Source organism: Xyrauchen texanus, chromosome 5, assembly GCF_025860055.1.
Source record: "Xyrauchen texanus isolate HMW12.3.18 chromosome 5, RBS_HiC_50CHRs, whole genome shotgun sequence".
Classification (NCBI taxonomy): domain Eukaryota; kingdom Metazoa; phylum Chordata; class Actinopteri; order Cypriniformes; family Catostomidae; genus Xyrauchen; species Xyrauchen texanus.
The window spans coordinates 4855734-4873246 of NC_068280.1; the positions used below are offsets into that span (position 1 = coordinate 4855734).

At 37.8% G+C, this 17513-nt stretch overlaps 1 protein-coding gene across 2 annotated transcripts in view; it reads left to right on the forward strand.

Moving 5' to 3' along the window:
• Positions 1-236: 236 nt before the first annotated feature.
• The window catches only part of LOC127643447 (protein jagged-1a), a 29706-nt gene continuing 12429 nt past the window's right edge, over positions 237-17513 (forward strand). For both annotated transcript variants that reach the window (XM_052126212.1, XM_052126213.1), the window contains exons 1-12: positions 237-528; positions 967-1275; positions 5971-6028; positions 8203-8460; positions 8801-8861; positions 9182-9312; positions 10781-10900; positions 13712-13825; positions 14689-14802; positions 15161-15274; positions 16675-16721; positions 17324-17497. In XM_052126212.1, coding sequence (XP_051982172.1) covers positions 457-528; positions 967-1275; positions 5971-6028; positions 8203-8460; positions 8801-8861; positions 9182-9312; positions 10781-10900; positions 13712-13825; positions 14689-14802; positions 15161-15274; positions 16675-16721; positions 17324-17497 — 1572 coding nt within the window. In that variant the 5' untranslated portion in view covers positions 237-456. The remainder of the gene's footprint in view (positions 529-966; positions 1276-5970; positions 6029-8202; positions 8461-8800; positions 8862-9181; positions 9313-10780; positions 10901-13711; positions 13826-14688; positions 14803-15160; positions 15275-16674; positions 16722-17323; positions 17498-17513) is intronic.

Here is a 17513-nt window from a genome sequence, read left to right on the forward strand (position 1 = left end):
CTTACCAGTATATAAATATTACCAGGCTACAATATTATTATTTGTATTATTATTATTTATTCTGATGCCGATTTAATATTCACCTGATTTTAAAAAAACAATTGACAACATAAATTGCATTAGGAAACAAGGTGGTTGTTGCTTTTGCTTATAGCCCCGCCTGCTCATGAATATGTACCAAGTGTTAGTCACGCCCCTCCTCCGTGAACGCGCTGTATAGATGAAGCTCTCGGCCAGTCGCATTCGCAGCTTTTCTCCCAACCCGTGGGCATTGTTGTAAAACAGAAGGACAATAAAAGAATAGACTGGTGGATAATAGAGCATCCGAAGGGGCATCAGGGGATCTCTTTACTGGATCTGAGCGGCTGTGTCCTTGTGCATGTGGCACTATATGAGAGCCGTGTGTCGGCTGAACTTCTAGTTTCGCAGCGAACGGTCCGAACAGACGGAGGAGGCATGATTCGGAGACGGAGTCCAAGTTTTGCGCTGCTGTCCGTTCATGTGCTTTTGCGGTGCCTGTGGATGAGGGTACGTGGGGTTGTGCTTTTCAATATTACATGAAACAGTTTATGCAATGCAATAAGAGCACGTATATATATTAATTAAAGCCAATTAACCTATTGAGAGATGTTCCAGTTAGCCTGATGTCATGTAGCTCTAAAATAGATGCTTTTCAGGGGTTTTTGATTTTTTTTTTCTTGCATTTTTTTGTTTTGTTTTGTTTTTTGCTTTGAACTTTTAAAGTTTTGAAAGTTGAACTTCATGCAAATATCTGCATTTTGCAATTTTGGATTAGATAGATAGATAGTAAACAATATACAAAACAACAAAGTACGCATACACATGTACGCAGAGACCATTATTGCACTATTAATGTCATATATAATGTGCTTTAATTCCTACCATGCTTTTTAATCCATATGACAAAGACTTTAAACTAATATAACCCCTCTTTTGTTATTGCAGGTATGTGAGGCATCGGGACATTTCGAGTTGCAGGTCTTGTCAATGCAGAATGTGAACGGAGAGCTGCAGAACGGCGCGTGCTGTGACGGCCCGCGGAACCCGGCGGACCGCAGATGCATCGCGGATGAGTGCGATACGTTTTTCCGAGTGTGTTTGAAGGAGTATCAGTCACGGGTGTTCTCGGGAGGCCCGTGTAGCTACGGAAGCGGATCTACTCCCGTTATCGGTGGGAATATGTTTTCTGTCAAACCGCTGGCCGACACGAACGATAAATCGAGGATTGTGCTGCCCTTCAGCTTCGCGTGGCCGGTGAGTTGAACAGAAAGCGCTGTTTTGTTTGCCAAGTAAAATTGGGAAATATTAATCTGATTAAACAGGACTCACCCAAAAATAGGATTAATAGACCGAAGTTAGTCGTCTCACGAATTACCCCCAGTGAATATTTCTCACGCTGGGTTTATTTCTTTAACGTTTTTTGTTTACAAGAAGCTATTGGACATTTCCATCATCAATAAATACTCAGGGGTAAAAAACCCCAATACAGTTCATTGAACACGCGTTGACCTTTTGTGACAACATGCCCCAACTCTAAGGGTTAAATGATCAAAATAGGAACCTGCCATACTATTAAAAAGCCACTGCTTGTTCTTAATAAATTTATTGACTTAATAAAATGAACTAAAACAACACAATTCTAGAACATTTTGTCAAAACTCGATTTTATTGTGTTCTATCCCTTAAAATGTGTAAAGTGGAAGTTTACTTAATACATTTGAGTTGGGACTACATGAATCAGTTTCCACTTGATTAAAGTGCTGCTTAGTTCTTTGAGCAGTTGTTATTAAATTGACAGTGCAACATTTGCTCACCTAGTATATACAAAGATTAATAAAATAAATGAAGTTGGTCCAACATAAGAAAATGTACTAAATATACCGTAGTAAATCGAGTTGATGAACCTTATGAAGTTACGTTAAAACTACTATAGTACATTACGTAATCCAAATAAATTATATCGGCTCAATGAAAATGATAACATTTTTAAATTTTATTTATTTTCTCCCCAATTTGGAAAGCCCAATTCCCAATGCGCTCTAAGTCCTTGTGGGGGCGTAGTGACAAACCTCAGTTGCCTCCATGTCTGAGACCGGCAATCTGCGCATTTTATCACGTGGCTTATTGAGTGCGTTACCGCTGAGACATAGCGCATGTGGAGGCTTCACGGTACTCTCTGCAGCATCCACGCACAACTCACCCACGCGCCCCACCGAGAGCGAGAAACACACAAACACAAAATGCACGAAATAGCAAAAATGAAAAAGGTAACATACCAAAATTGTTCTGGCTGACAATAACTGTTAGTAACTGTATAAAAAAGCAACAGATAAAACACATGCGACAACTTGCCCCAATAAAAAGTAATAACTTGCCCCAACTTGACATTTATGTAAAATACCTTTGCCATGAAACATCTTTGAGTTAAAATCTAGTTAACCTTGTTTTTGCTATTCAAAATTATGATGATATTGTACGTTAAGTTTGGAGGACAGAATTCACCAAAATTATTCTAATTTAAAACAGTTTTACACGGTCTAGAGAAAACACACAGATACTGAGATTAGGCACTGTCTTCTTTATGTAATATCATCTTTGTTTGGATTAGCTCAAACTTCCATGAGGCATCCCATTTCGTTTGCAAATATTCAGTTTACATTTCCAGGGATTCTGACCATTTGCTAACAAGTCGTTGTGTTGTGAGTGCCAGTTCTGGGATCATTCATCCACTCTGTGCCATCACATTCTTCTGTGATGACATCCAGGTTGGGGGGATGGGGGTCATGTTACCCCACCCCAGTCAGCCCACTCGGCCAATATCCTCTCAGAATAGCAGGACAAAGCATTATAAAACACCTGTGTTTATCTCCAGTGCCTACTGATGGACATTCAGAGGCTGTTTTACACACAATGGCCCCAGGAAACGGCTCTCTCAAAAATACAGGGCCAGATAAAGCCACCATTGATCATAGTAGGGGGTTTTATCTCCCCATCTCTCAATGGCTTTGTCTCAAAACCTAGTGACCTGCTTACCTAGACAACATTTAGTTGCATCATAAGTGTGTTCTGAGTAAGTTATGTTCCTATGAGGCCAAGACATGCTATCTTGGTAGGCAGTTCATTCGGTTTTGAAACCCCAAGAAGCGTTTGGGCACATCTCATTTAAACGTGACTTTCTTGCATTTTCGGATTATTTGAATAAGCTGTTTTTTGTAAATTATCAGCGTATTGGTGTGTGTGTGTGTGTAAATGTGCCTAGTGTCAAAATTGCCAAATATTGCCGATGTATTGGTTAGGCCAATAAACCATATGTCATTTGGTTATTTTAAGATTATTGCCATTGTCCAATAACCATTTCGCTTAATTTACAGAATTTATAGTTTGCCTATCCTAATGTCAGTGTTCAAGATTTTGTTATAAATGTCCTAAAATATTGGGTTAAAAACTAAATTGTCAACAACTTTGTATATATCTCATTTGCTGTCATTATATTGTATTATGTATCAGCCATCAGCCTCTCTAGAAATGGGCTTCAGCCATTGAAAATCCGATATCAGTTAACTACTACTTAGAACAGAACATCTTCGAGTGTCAGTGGTGGAAATGTTCCTTGTTTGCTCAGACCGAGGCATCAGAAATAAGAGGTCAAACCAGTCAGTCTGATAGTCCAATTAGCCCTAGTTACCGTGACAGCCGGGCATCAAACATCTAACCCCCTGCTCACGTCTATCAGAGCGGTCTAGACCTGTCTCAGAGCAGCTTTGAATGGTAATTAATTAGACATTGTCATCTTGCATGCTTTCTTTTGCATCACAAGCCTACCTAGCAATTGAACTCTGCTCAGGCTGCGAAGGGGGATTGTGGGACAATGGTTCAACAAAGCGAGTTTATAAAGAAGCAGAGGGGGACCTTGTGTGTGTTCCAATCCATTTGTTGTTCATTTTCACATCATCAGCAGCGGTCGGGTCTGTATGAATAAATGCAGTGTGTGTGTGTGTGGATGTTTAGGGTGGTTTCTAGGTAACCAGCATCCTGCTGTTAGTGAACTTGGAGCAGCTGAAGATTAGAGAACTTCTGCAGTAGAGGTCGACCAATAGTGGATTTTGTATATACAGATAACTGAGGTGGTGGAAAAGGCCATTAACCAATTTTATGAGGAACCGTAGACCTTTAAGAACTTGTGTGTTATTTTTCTTGTAGTAAAATGTTTAGGTAAAAATGTATGTAGGAAATTGTTGTTTATTACTATGTATTGTTATATTGGTACATCTAAAATATATACAGTATATAGATATGTCCGCCCGGAGTCATTACACAAGCGCTTTTCATGTGGAGTTCAAAGTGGCACTTGATGCTGACGCCCTGACTCTAAACATGAACGCAGCTTCACGATTGCGGTAGGAAAGCAGATAGCCACAGTCTACCTGCATATTAATATTGCGTAGGATGCAAGTTTAAGAGATTTAATGCCCATTGCAATGAAAATGCAAACTATTTGGTGTCTAGTTATTTCAATTAGTGAAACTCCCGCTTAGACTTTGGGAAACGTTTAATGTGACTTGAACTGGCGCTATTTTAGTGCATTTCTATCTTTATACTGTGGAAGGCTTTGTTTGGAAAATGTTAATAAAGCATTATCTTGTTACTTTTTTTTTCTAAGATGGAAATAAATGCAGTTTCACAGAAAAAGAAGTAGAATTAGTGTCAAATTTCAGCACTTTCAAAATCTGCGATTAATCGCGATTAACTACAAACAGTTATGAGATTAATCCCAAATAAAAATTTAAATCGACTGACAGCACTAATATTGAATAAAATAATCTGTCTAATTGTGTGAAGTCAATGTTGTCCAAGAGGTGCTTAATGTTTCTCTCATTCTCTCTCTAGTTCAAAACACCAATGTGTCACTTTCGAAGGAATCTTGTAGTCTTGCTGTCTCTCTTTTCTCTCTCTCTCTCTCTCTCTCTGTGTGTGTTTGAACTTTTGATGGCCTGAGTGCAATACAGCACAACTCTCAGCTCATGCCACACACACTCGTCTGACTTCACCTTCATCATTTGTGTGTTTGTGGATGGATTAAAGCTCATAAAGAACCACAGATCCCTCAGACTGCAGAGACAGGAAGAGCAGACATTATTTGTGTTTGTGAGGTCAGCTCAATGAACACTGATACAGTAGATCATTCTGATCTGTGTTCCCATCGGTCTCACAATCACTCTTTTGTCTCAGTGCTCAGAATTCTTAAGCCATTTTCTTTCGCATTGTTTTTCAGTATTTCATTCATCTATGCTGGAGTGGTGGTGACGTAGTGGCTAAAGCACAGGGCTGTTAATCAGATGGTCACTGGTTCTAACCCCATGGCCACCACCATTGTGTCCTTGAGCAAGACACTTAACTCCAGGTTGCTCCGGGGGTATTGTCCCTGTAATAAGTGCACTGTAAGTCGCTTTGGATAAAAGCGTCTGCCAAATGCATAAATGTAAATGTAATCTTCTTTTGCTAATTTTTCTCACACTTCATCTTGATAAAACATTTTCTCATGCATTCATTCTCTCTCCTGTCGGTCCTGTTTCTTATCTTCATTGCTGTCTGGGGTGAGAGAAAGAGAGAGAGCGAGTGAAAGTAGTTCAGTGTGTTGAGAAAGGAGAGAGCGATGGGCTGAGAATCATTCACTCAGCGGCACCTTGAGTGTTTGATTCATAACGTAATTGTGTTTTCATATATCAGCTGGTCTGAGCAGCTCTGACATGAGTGCTAAGCGAATATAATCTATGAAGTATTTCACTGCGGTAAAGATGCACATATATATATATATATCCATTACGTCCACCTGCAGATATGCATATTCAACAGGATGTTTGTAAAATAATATAAGACGTCATGTTATGCAGATTGTGTCAGGTGTCATGTTTATTGCAGTTGTTTATGTGTTTGTATTTGTCTTTTCAGAGGTCCTATACATTGATTGTGGAGGCCTTGGACTTCAATAATGACTCAAGTACTGGCAGTGAGTGTCTCACACACACACACACACACACACACACACACACACACACACACACACACACACACACACACACACAACTTTCATTTAAAAAAAACATCTTTTAGTATGTTTTTTAAGCGATTTGCATTACGGGGACAATATGGCCTCATAAACCATATTTATTGCAAAATACCCGTGTAATTACCAGTTTGTAACCTAGAAAAGTCCTCATAAACCACCCAAACACGCCCGCCCACACACACTCATGTAAAAGTTGGAAACTTGAGGCATTAGTTGCAATAGTGTTGTTTGTGTGTGATTATAGAGTTCACTTTCAGTATTTGCACCATTCAGATTTGAGTGAACGTGTGTGTGTTTGTTTATGTGCCAAATCAGAACAGGAGTGCAAATATCGACTTGTACTTAACATCAACATGTCAAGTAGCTTTTAGCATGGGTCCAGTTTTTGTAGTAAAATAGTAAATGAAACAGCATTAAATCTAACCAGCCAAATTGCTGTTTCAGCTGTATTTTAGGAAAAGCCTTCATGTCAGGAATTTACAGATGATGCCTTAAATGCTGTCTACTGTAGGTAGGCAGCCCACTAGGTTCTGAAACAGAGACACTACTGTAATATAACAAGTATTAGGCAGTCTATAGCGTAACAGTGCCGGCCCACTTTTTCAGTCTTCTTGGTTCCGGAAGTATTTTCACCATTCATTTTGTCCATTGGGATTTAATGAAATCCTTCATAAAAGTTTTCTAAGCCATGAACCAACCAACTCCGAGATGATAAACAAATCTCAAACTTTGATTTAAATTTAAATTAATGGGAGTGTAGTTCTAGTGTGGTGCACCAGGAAATACTATTAAACACTTTTTTTTAAAGATGAATTAAAGAAAACTTAGAATGATGGCTTTAGCAGAAGGATATGCCATTGATTAACCTTGGAGCTCATGGTAGGCTTGTCTTTAAAGGGATAGTTAATGCATAAATGAAAATTCGCTCATTATTTATGCCATCCCAGATCTGTATGACTTTCTTTCATCAGCAGAACACAAAGGAAGATTTTTAGAAGAATATTTCAGCTCTGTAGGTCCATATAATGCAAGTGAATGGAGACTAGAACTTTGAAGCTCAAAAAAGCAAATAAAGGCAGGATAAAAGTAATACAAACGACTCCAGTGGTTAAATCCATGTCTTCTGAAGCTATATTATATCTTTGGGTAAGAAACGTAAAAGTAAAAGTCCTTTTTTCCATAAATGTCCATCTTCACTGTCACATTCTTCTTTTGTTTTTGCGATTCACATTCTCTGTGCATATAGTAAAGAAGGGCATAAATATTGATCTGTTTCACCCACACCTATCATATCACTTCTAAAGACATGGATTTAACCACTGGAGTCGTTCGTATTACTTTTATCCTGCCTTTCTATGCTTTTTTGAGCTTCAAAGTTCAGGCCAACATTCACTTGCATTGTATGGACCTACAGAGCTGAGATATTCTTCTAAAAATCTTCCTTTGTGTTCTGCTGAAGAAAGAAAGTCATACACATCTGGGATGACATGAGGGTGAGTAAATGATGAGAGAATATTCATTTTTCGGTGAACTGTCCCTTTAAAGGTTTATAAAGGTTCCTTCCCGAACCAGACTGTTGCGCTCTATTATACCTTAAAATGCCGCCTAAATAGTCAACTCACTAGGTTTTGGAACAGAGACATTCTTTTTTATAAACAGCAGGTAGTATTCATTGTAAACTGTGCAGCATGCAATGAACAGTATTTTAGCAGGAATCAACACATGACAGTCGTCCACCTTTCTCTTTTGCACTGAGGTGTGTTATTTCCATCATCATAAGGGTGTGTGAGGGTCTGTGTCTCTCTCAGGTAAACAGAGACTCGAGCTAACAGTGACATCTCAGGTTTGGCAGCCTGATGCCTGTCCTGCTTTACTTCTGAGCGACAGGTTTGGGTCGAGACCGAAACCACAAGCCACACACACTTCACACACTCCTCTCACAATTTACAGCTCTGCGGCCAAATACCTCACCACTGTGCTGGACTTTAGTATTCCTTTGCCTATATGAACGATAGTAAACAAAGAATATTGTACACTCTCCCAAAAGTGAAATTAATTTATGCACCCTTATATTGTACATAATTAAACCTATTCTCTCCCTCTCTATACTAAAGGTGTTAATGGACAAGTAATAGAGAAAGCAGTTCAGTCTGGCATGATCAACCCAAACCGTCAGTGGCAGGTTTTGAAACACAACGGCCCCGTGGCTCAGTTCCAGTACCAGATTCGGGTCACCTGCGATGAACACTACTTTGGCTTCGGCTGTAATAAGTTCTGTCGGCCCAGAGATGACTTCTTTGGACACTATACCTGTGATCACAACGGCAACAAGACCTGTCTGGAGGGCTGGGCCGGACCAGAATGCAACACAGGTAACATAGATATGCTGCCTTCAGGTTGGTCCGTTTCCATTGGACACACCAAAGTTTGCATGTGTTGATTTAGCGTGAAGTGATCCGATAAAGACTTTCTGGAGTAATTACTGGAATTGCTATTTAAGATCTTTTCTATCACAACATTGCTTTGATTTACACACACATACCATCCCGTCCATATTCTCTCATGTTTGCAGTGTGTGTGTGTGTGTGTGTGAGATGACATTCTTAGTGAATGTAATAGCGTGATGAGAGAGAATTGCTAAGGTCAAAGATGGCGCTGATAGCAGTAACAATATTCCTCTTTATCTCTTGTTGTTTTCTCTCATTTTCTCAGCAATCTGTAAGCAAGGCTGCAGCACTGAGCACGGCTCCTGTAAAGTGCCTGGAGACTGCAGGTAAAACACGGCATTTATTTACACACAATATGTCGCTAATGACAAACAAATAAAACATCTCATTCTTTCTGTTCCAAAGCCTAGCCTAGCAACATGTTAACATCAAAGTCTGTTGAAATCAATAGTAAGTCAAGGTGTTTCAAATCAGTCACTCTTCAGGTTCCACCTCGGTGGATGCTGCCATAAAATGCAGTTGCCTATGTAGGCTGTAGACAGCAAGGCAGCTCACTAGGTCTTGGAACAGATTATGTCAGTAGCTTCCTGTCATGCTTCACAAAACCATACATCTTATATTCACGGTGGTGTTGTGTCTTTTACAGGTGTTTGTATGGGTGGCAGGGAGAGTACTGTGATCAGTGTATTCCTCACCCTGGCTGTGTTCATGGCACCTGTGTCGAACCCTGGCAATGCCTGTGTGACACCAACTGGGGAGGACAGCTCTGTGACAAAGGTATTCTATTCTATTCTGCTTTGCCTGTACTATTCTATTCTGATCCATTCCATTCTATACTGTTCTGTTGTATTCTCTTTTGTCCTTGCTGTTCTGTTCTACTTTGTGTCTTCTCTTGTGTTGTGTCATTTCTATTCAATTGTATTCCATTCAATTATATTATGTTCCATTTTATTCTATTTGATTCTGTTGTACTTACTATTCGATTCTGTTCTGCTTTGTGTCTTCTATTCTGTTTTGCCATTTTTATTCTATTCAATTCTATTCCATTCTATTCTATTATGTCCCATTTTATTCTGTTCTATTCTGCTTTGTCTTTACTGTTTTCTATTTTCTGTTCGGCTTTGTGTCTTCTATTCTGATTTGTCATTTTTATTCAATTCTATTCCATTCTACTCTGTTCCATTTTATTCTATTCTATTCTGTTTTGTCCTTACTATTCTATTCTGCTTTTGTGTCTTCTAGTTTGTTTTGTCATTTATTTCTATTCTATTCAATTCTATTTCAATATATTCTATTATGTTCCATTTTATTCTATTCTATTCTGCTTTGTCTTAACTGTTCTGTTCTATTCTATTCAATTATGTTCCATTTAGTTCTATTCTGCTTTGCCACTTCTATTCTGTTTTGTCTTTTCTTTTCTATTCTGTCCTACTCTATTATATTCTATTCTGTTTTGCCCTTACTATTCTGTTCTATTCTATTCTGTTTTGTCCTTACTATTCTATTATGTTCTGCTTTGTGTCTTCTAGTTTGTTTTGTCATTTCTTTTCTATTCTATTCAATTCTATTTCAATATATTCTCTTATGTTCCATTATATTCTATTCTGCTTTGTCCTTACTATTATATTATGTTCTGCTTTATGTCTTCTATTCTGTTTTGTCCTTTCTGTTCTATTCTATTATGTTCCATTTTATTCTATTCTATTCTGCTTTGTCTTTACTGTTCTGTTCTATTCTATTATGTTCCATTTTGTTCTATTCTGTTCTATTCTGCTTTGCCCATTCTATTCTGTTTTGTCTTTTCTATTCTGTTCCATTTTATTCTATTATATTCTATTCTGCTTTGTCCACTCTATTGTATTCAGTACTTGTTATAATTCTATACTATACTGTTATGTTCCATTCTGTTCTGTTCCAATCTTTTCTATTGTTTTCTGTTCTATTCTGTTTTGACCTTACTATTCTGTTCTATTCTGTTCCATTCTGATTTTTCATTTTTGCTATTCTATTGTATTCTATTTTATTCTATTATGTTCCATTATATTCTATTCTGCTCTGTCCTTACTATTCAGTCTATTCTTTTCTGCTTTGTCCCTTCTGATCTATTCTGTTTTGTCCTATCTATTCTATACAATTCTGTTCTTTTCCATTCTGTTATGTTCCATACTATTTTATTCTGCTCTGCTGTATTGTGATCAGTTTATCCACCTGGCATTTGGATAATTTGTCTCTTTTTCTCATGTAGACTTAAACACCTGTCGCACACGACAGCCCTGTCTTAATGGAGGCACCTGTAGTAACACTGGACCAGACAAATACCACTGCGCTTGTCCTGACGGCTACTCTGGACAGAACTGTGAGAGAGGTGGGTCACAAACACACACACACCTCCCATGGGCGATGTCCGCCGTACACATCCTGTAAAATCCTTGAAGGGAAATAGAGTAAAACTGGGGATGGTGCCATGACATGAGTTTAGCATTATTCTGAAAGACTATTTATCAGACTAAACAAGGTTGATGTTGGGTTTTCAGAAGATGTTAAAGACCCAATGGAATCAAAATGACTGTTTTGTAGCTTTTAGTCCATGTCTGTTAGCTTTGAGGTCATCTATATGCTTGTGTTCTTCTAAAGCTGCTTTTGTATTGAGGAAAGGAAAATCTTTGTCACTGTAACGTATTTCCCTTTTTCAATCTAGTTAATTAAAGAGTAAAAGAAGGAGTTAGAGAGGAGAACTGCCAAAAACTTAATTTTGATACATACATTCAACATGCAAACACACACACACACACACACACACACACACACACACACACACACACACACATACATCTACACTCTAATTACCCATCAAGCAGTCCGTCTCCCAGCCATGTCAAAGAATGCAGTGTGCAATAATTGATTTTTGGGTAAAAAAGAAAGAGTAGGTCAGAGGAAGGAAGAGTAGTCATCCTGTGTAAGATGGGTTGGTTTGGCATAACATGTCTCCTGTTAAACAAACATCACCAGTCTGTCCAGGAGGCGTAATGTAGGTATTTTGTTGTTATGCTCTTTTCAGTTGTTTCCTGTATTCTTAAATTTCTGTTTATTCTTATTGGAAATAAATGCTGCAGAACATATCGCTAGCTCTCTGTCTCTCTCCTTCTCTCTCTCTTTTTGTGGTCTTTGGTTGGTGTGAGAAAGGCCAAAAGGGGCTTTTCAGTCCACTGGCTCTATCTGATAAAGAGAGCGAGACACAGGGAGGGAGTTACTGAGAGATTGAAGGGGGAAAACCAAGACATGACCCTGCCTGACTGTCTGTGAACTCCAAGACTTGACTATTTGATAAGATACACTGAGACTGATTCTCCTCTCAATTTCTCAATCGATTTAGGGCGTTTTATTGGCATGACGTAAGCTGTAAGCGTATTGCTAAAGGAGTGCAAAATAAGAGTAAAATAACAATAGTGCAATGTAAACATGTCAAATAGAAAACTAAAGTGTAAAATGAATATAAATATTGTAAAATTTAAATAATAGAATAAAATAAAATAAAATAAAATAAACACCTGGCAATGGCAGATGAATTTAGAACATTTCCTGGCCTCAAATATTTCTTACCATCCAAGAAAATGTGTTTTGGATTATTTTGACTATATTCTATTTATTATTATAAGTACAATAAATGAAAAATAACAAAAGTGCAATTGAGTAAACAAGCAAAATAGAAAACAAATATTTCTTACATCCATGAAAATTTATTTTGATTATTTCTAGTCTATTTTATTTATTACTCTAAGTAAAATAAAAGTACAATCAGGGGCGAAAATCTCATCAAAATGTTGGGGGGGACAATAAACATAACAATTCTCAAGAGCAATTTTTGAAGGAGACACCAAGGGGTTTTTTGTTGTTGCCCCGTTTGCATTTGTATTATTTTATTTCTTAAACAATTATTTTAAGAATATATCATTATATTATTTACAATACACATATTTTAATGATATTTTAGGGGGACAACCCTCAGATAGGGAGTCCTGACCCCCCGACCACCCCCGCGATTTCCGCCTATGAGTACAATTACAATAATGCAATTAAGTAAAAAGGTAAAATACAAAATACAAATGGTATCAAATTGAAGTAATATAGTGACATATTTAAATAGTTATAAAAACAATTATCAAGCACTTGGTAATGACAGGTGAATTTAGAAAATGTACTGGCTTTGAATATTTCTTACCATCCATGAAAATGTATTTTGTATTATTTTGTATTATATTGTATTTATTATTATAAGTAAAATAAATGTAAAATAACAATAGTGCAATTGAGTAAACAAGTAAAATAAAATAAAAAAATGCAATAAAATTTAAGTAATATAGTGTCAAATTTAAATAATTAAAAAAATATTAAACACCTGGCAATGACAGGTGAATTTAGAAAATGTACTGGCCTTAAATATTTCTCACCATCCGTGAAAATGTATTTTGTATTATATTGTTAAGTAAAATAACAATAGTGCAATTGAGTTAGCAAGTAAAATAGAACAAAAATTGTTCTATAACAATAATAACAGAAGTGTAAAATAACAAAAATAAAACAAAACAAAACACTTTGCAATGGCAGGGAAATTTCTTTATTTATTATTATACATTTGAATTATTGTATTTAATTCTTTATTAGAATAACAATAGTGTAAATGGAGTAAACAACAAAAATAAATGAAAACCATAGTGTGAAATGACATCAAATAAAATCGGCATTGTCATGACACTCATTGTGCGTCTTTGGAAAATAAAATAGATGCAAGAAACATAGCATGGTTTAACTAGAACGTTTGAAGAATACTAATACAGTACTGCATTGCAAGAACTGTTACAAGGGTTATTAAAAGAGATATAAAGATGAAAATACAACATATGTATAGTAAAAGACACCTGTGGGCAAGTCACCTGAGATCCCTAATACTGTGGCAGGCAGGGACATACTATACTGCTAGACCAACAGTCTTTGGATTCCCCTCATAAGAAGCACAGTTTTTTGTTGTGTGGCTCAAATGTGTGGTCCATGTGTTTTATTTTGGGTTAGAGTCTGTATATTTTGTGCCTTCCATCAGAAAATGCAGCTGTGTTTCAGTTTAGCTTTGATCTCAATGTGGAGACAACATCAAAACATCTGTCTCTCTCTCTCTGTGTAGCGGATAACGCCTGTCTGTCTGAGCCGTGTATGAATGGAGGCAGTTGTGTGGAGTCCAGTCAGGGATTTGAGTGTCAGTGTGCGCCTGGCTGGACCGGACCGTCCTGCAATATCAGTAAGCATGTCTGCCCTTGTAATCTCATATGTGTCTACTCTGGAGTTTCAAATGAGATTTCAACAATATTAGGGTGACCATACTCAAGGGTGGATTAATAGCGTTCAAAACAGTGTTACTATGAATGACACTATTAGCATAACATAAATAAATATATAAATAAATAAACATTTCCAACATTCTTTTGAATGTCCATGTACTAAAATAAAATATTTGATGCAATGAGTGTAACTTCATTTACTATTATTATTATTTTGAATGGCCATGGAAAATGAAGCTATGTAATAAAAAAAAGTAGTCCGTTAATTTACCTGATGAACTTTCACCTTTTGCTGACCCTTTATGCATCGCAGAGCTAATGTGTGCTTCTACATCACATGCACCTTTATTAGCAACTGACACATAAGAGCCATCTTAACATGCTATACTTTCTGCTTCCCACGGATCTCCACCTGGATGAAAGCATGGGAATTTTTTGTGCAAATCTTCTGTAAATTTGCACTTTCATTTGGGCATTGTTTACACTCAGCTGTCATTTGCTGCTACTGTCAAGCAACTGTTGGATGCTGAACACAACAGCACTTTGCGTGTTCGCTGAGAGATTGACAGGCAGGAATTTGGCCAATAGTTGCTGCAAGCCTCTTATAATCGACTGATTGGTGTGCGAGAAGGCGGGACTTACAAAGAGGGGTTAAAGCAATGCAAATATACGCACACACAATGAAGTATTAGACCAGATGCACATCATAATGCAACTAAAGCCGAATCACTGACATTTTTGCAAAATGTCCGAAAAAGAGGACATGGTCACTCTAAACATTATAGATACCTGATCAATTTTCTGGGTTTCCATTCTTCCTCAGATGAAGATGACTGCAGTCCAAACCCGTGTAATCACAGCGGTCTGTGTGTGGACCTGGTGGATGGATTTAAATGCATCTGCCCGGCTCAATGGACTGGAAAGACCTGTCTCATTGGTTTGTGACCCCTCTCAGTGCCTCTTTTTCAAGCAGTGCCCCCTTTTTCCCTGTCTCCCTCTTTTTCTTTGAGTCAGCATATGTTTGTTCAAAAATCCAATTATAGAGGTAACCGAGTCAGCCTGGGAGGAATTTAAGTAAGAGACCACCATGAGACCCCCACCGCTGTTTTGTACTAGAATGCATTTACAGTCCATTTATACTTATACACCCACACACAGTGTAGCCAATTCTTAAAGGGATAGTTCACTCAAAAATTTAAATTCTGCCTTTTAAGGAATCTTCAGCTATAATGGAATTTGGCTGATTGTAATTTAAACTGTGCTCATGTCGTTTCATTTTTATATTTTTGGCGCAGATGCTAACGAATGTGAGGAAAGCCCCTGTATCAATGCCCACTCCTGCCGAAATCTGATTGGTGGGTACTTCTGCGAGTGCCTCCTGGGTTGGACGGGACTGAATTGTGACATCAGTAAGTATCAGACTTATGATTTTCATATGTCGATGAAAGTATTTCATCTATACTTACTATTAAGGAGGGACTCAAGTCATATTTCATAAAGACTTGGGTAGGTAACACTATAGCAACCACCTTAGAATGCCTTAGCAACCATCCAGAACACCCTAGCAACTGCATAGCAACACAATAAAAACCACTCAGAAAATTCTAGCAACCATGTAGCAACATGTTACAAATCACTCAGAATACCCTAACATGCTAGCAACCGGATAGCAACATGCTAAAATCATCCCAGAACACTGTAGGTACCACATAGCAACATGCAAAAAACACTCATAACATACTAGCAACCGTGTAGCAACATGCTAAAAACAACTCAGAACAAACAAGCAACTGTAAGCAACATGCTAAAAACCACTCTGAACATACTAGCAACCATATAGCAACATATTAAAAACCAGTCAGTACACACTATCAACGTGTAGTAACGCTAAAAACCACTCAGTAGGCTACACACTTGCAACCATGTAGCAACGTGTTAAAAACCACTCAGTACATACTAGCAACCGTGTAGCAGCATGCTATAAACCACTCTGAACACACCAGCAACCGTGTAGCAACATGCTAAAAACAACTCAGAACATACTAGCAGCCAGGTAGCAACATATTAAAAATCACTCAGTACACACTAGCAATCATGTAGCAACATGCTAAAAACCACTCTGAACATACTAGCAACCGTGTAGCAGCATGTTACAAATCACTCTGTAAACAATAGCAATCATGAAGCAACATGCTAAAAACCACTCGGAATATACTAGCAACCAAATAGCAACATATTAAAAACAAGTCAGTACACACTATCAACGTGTAGTAACACTAAAAAACACTCAGTAGGCTACACACTAGCAACCGTTTAACAAGTGCAGCGCATCATGCTAAAAGCTACTCAGAACATAATAGCAACAGCATAGCAACGCACTAAAAAAACACTCAGAAAATACAGTACTGCTAACCATTAAGAACACCCTAGTATGTTAGCAACTGCATAGCAACTTGATAAAAGCACTCAGAAACATCCTAGCAATGGTATAGCAACACCCTGGCAACCAGCCACAAAAACAACTGTTGTGGCCTACAGTTATCTGCATTTTAAGATTTCGAATGTGACTTGGAGTTGGAACTGTCTGTTTTATAATTAGGATAATTTGATAATACTTATCAAATCAGCTACCAATAATAGTGTAGTACCTTTATGTCCATTAAACACATTTTATCATGTTTAAATCCATTCTGTAGAATTCCACAGATTTTTTCCTACAAAGAAATGGCTCTGATCTGGAGCCTGGTGTTGCTTTCTTGCCGTGATTTATGAAATGTAAAATTATATTTTAATGTATTACCCCCCATAGATGTCAACGACTGCCATGGCCAGTGTCTTAACGGAGCACTGTGTAAGGTAAGCCCATTTTCTTTAATGTTTCCATTGTTTTTGGCAGAAGTTAAAGACCCCCCAGACTTTCTCTCTCTCTACCCCTCTTTCTCTATCGTTCCCATCTCCCTCCTTTCTTATTTAAAAATAGCAAAAGCTGAGTCATGTGTTAGAGAATGAACAGAAAGAAAAGTGGTCAAAGAGAGAGAGCGGGTGTATAAAAATATCAGATTACCATAGACATTCTTGTCTCCTTTTCTTTGTTTTTTCCCTCTTTTTGTAGTGTATTCTTCCCTCACTCTGTAGGCTCTGTAGGCTGAATCTCAAACATCTGGAGTACATTAGGATATTGTCTGAGGCAGTTAGCTATGAAAGCACAGCAAGTAAAATCCGAATTAGTTCTGACACTCCCGTGTTTGATTAGATCTAATGAAATGTGTTGTAATGCATTTTCGATTACTAGTCCCTTATTCTGCAAGAAAATAAAAGATGTTCTAGTTGTGGATGGTACAACCAAAATTTATATTGCGGTATGAGTAATTTTGTAACACGTAACTGTAGTAGAATACTCGTGTAATTATGTGTCCAGCCGTAATGTTCACATTCTCTCTCCCTCTGTCTGCTCTCAGGATCTGGTAAATGGATACAGGTGTATGTGTGCGCCAGGCTTTGCAGGTGAACACTGCGAGAGAGATGTGGACGAGTGCGCAAGTCGACCCTGCCTAAATGGCGGACGCTGCCAAGACAGTGTCAATGGCTTCCAGTGTCTCTGTCCACCTGGTTTCTCAGGTGTTCTGTGTCAGGTGAGTAATACACACA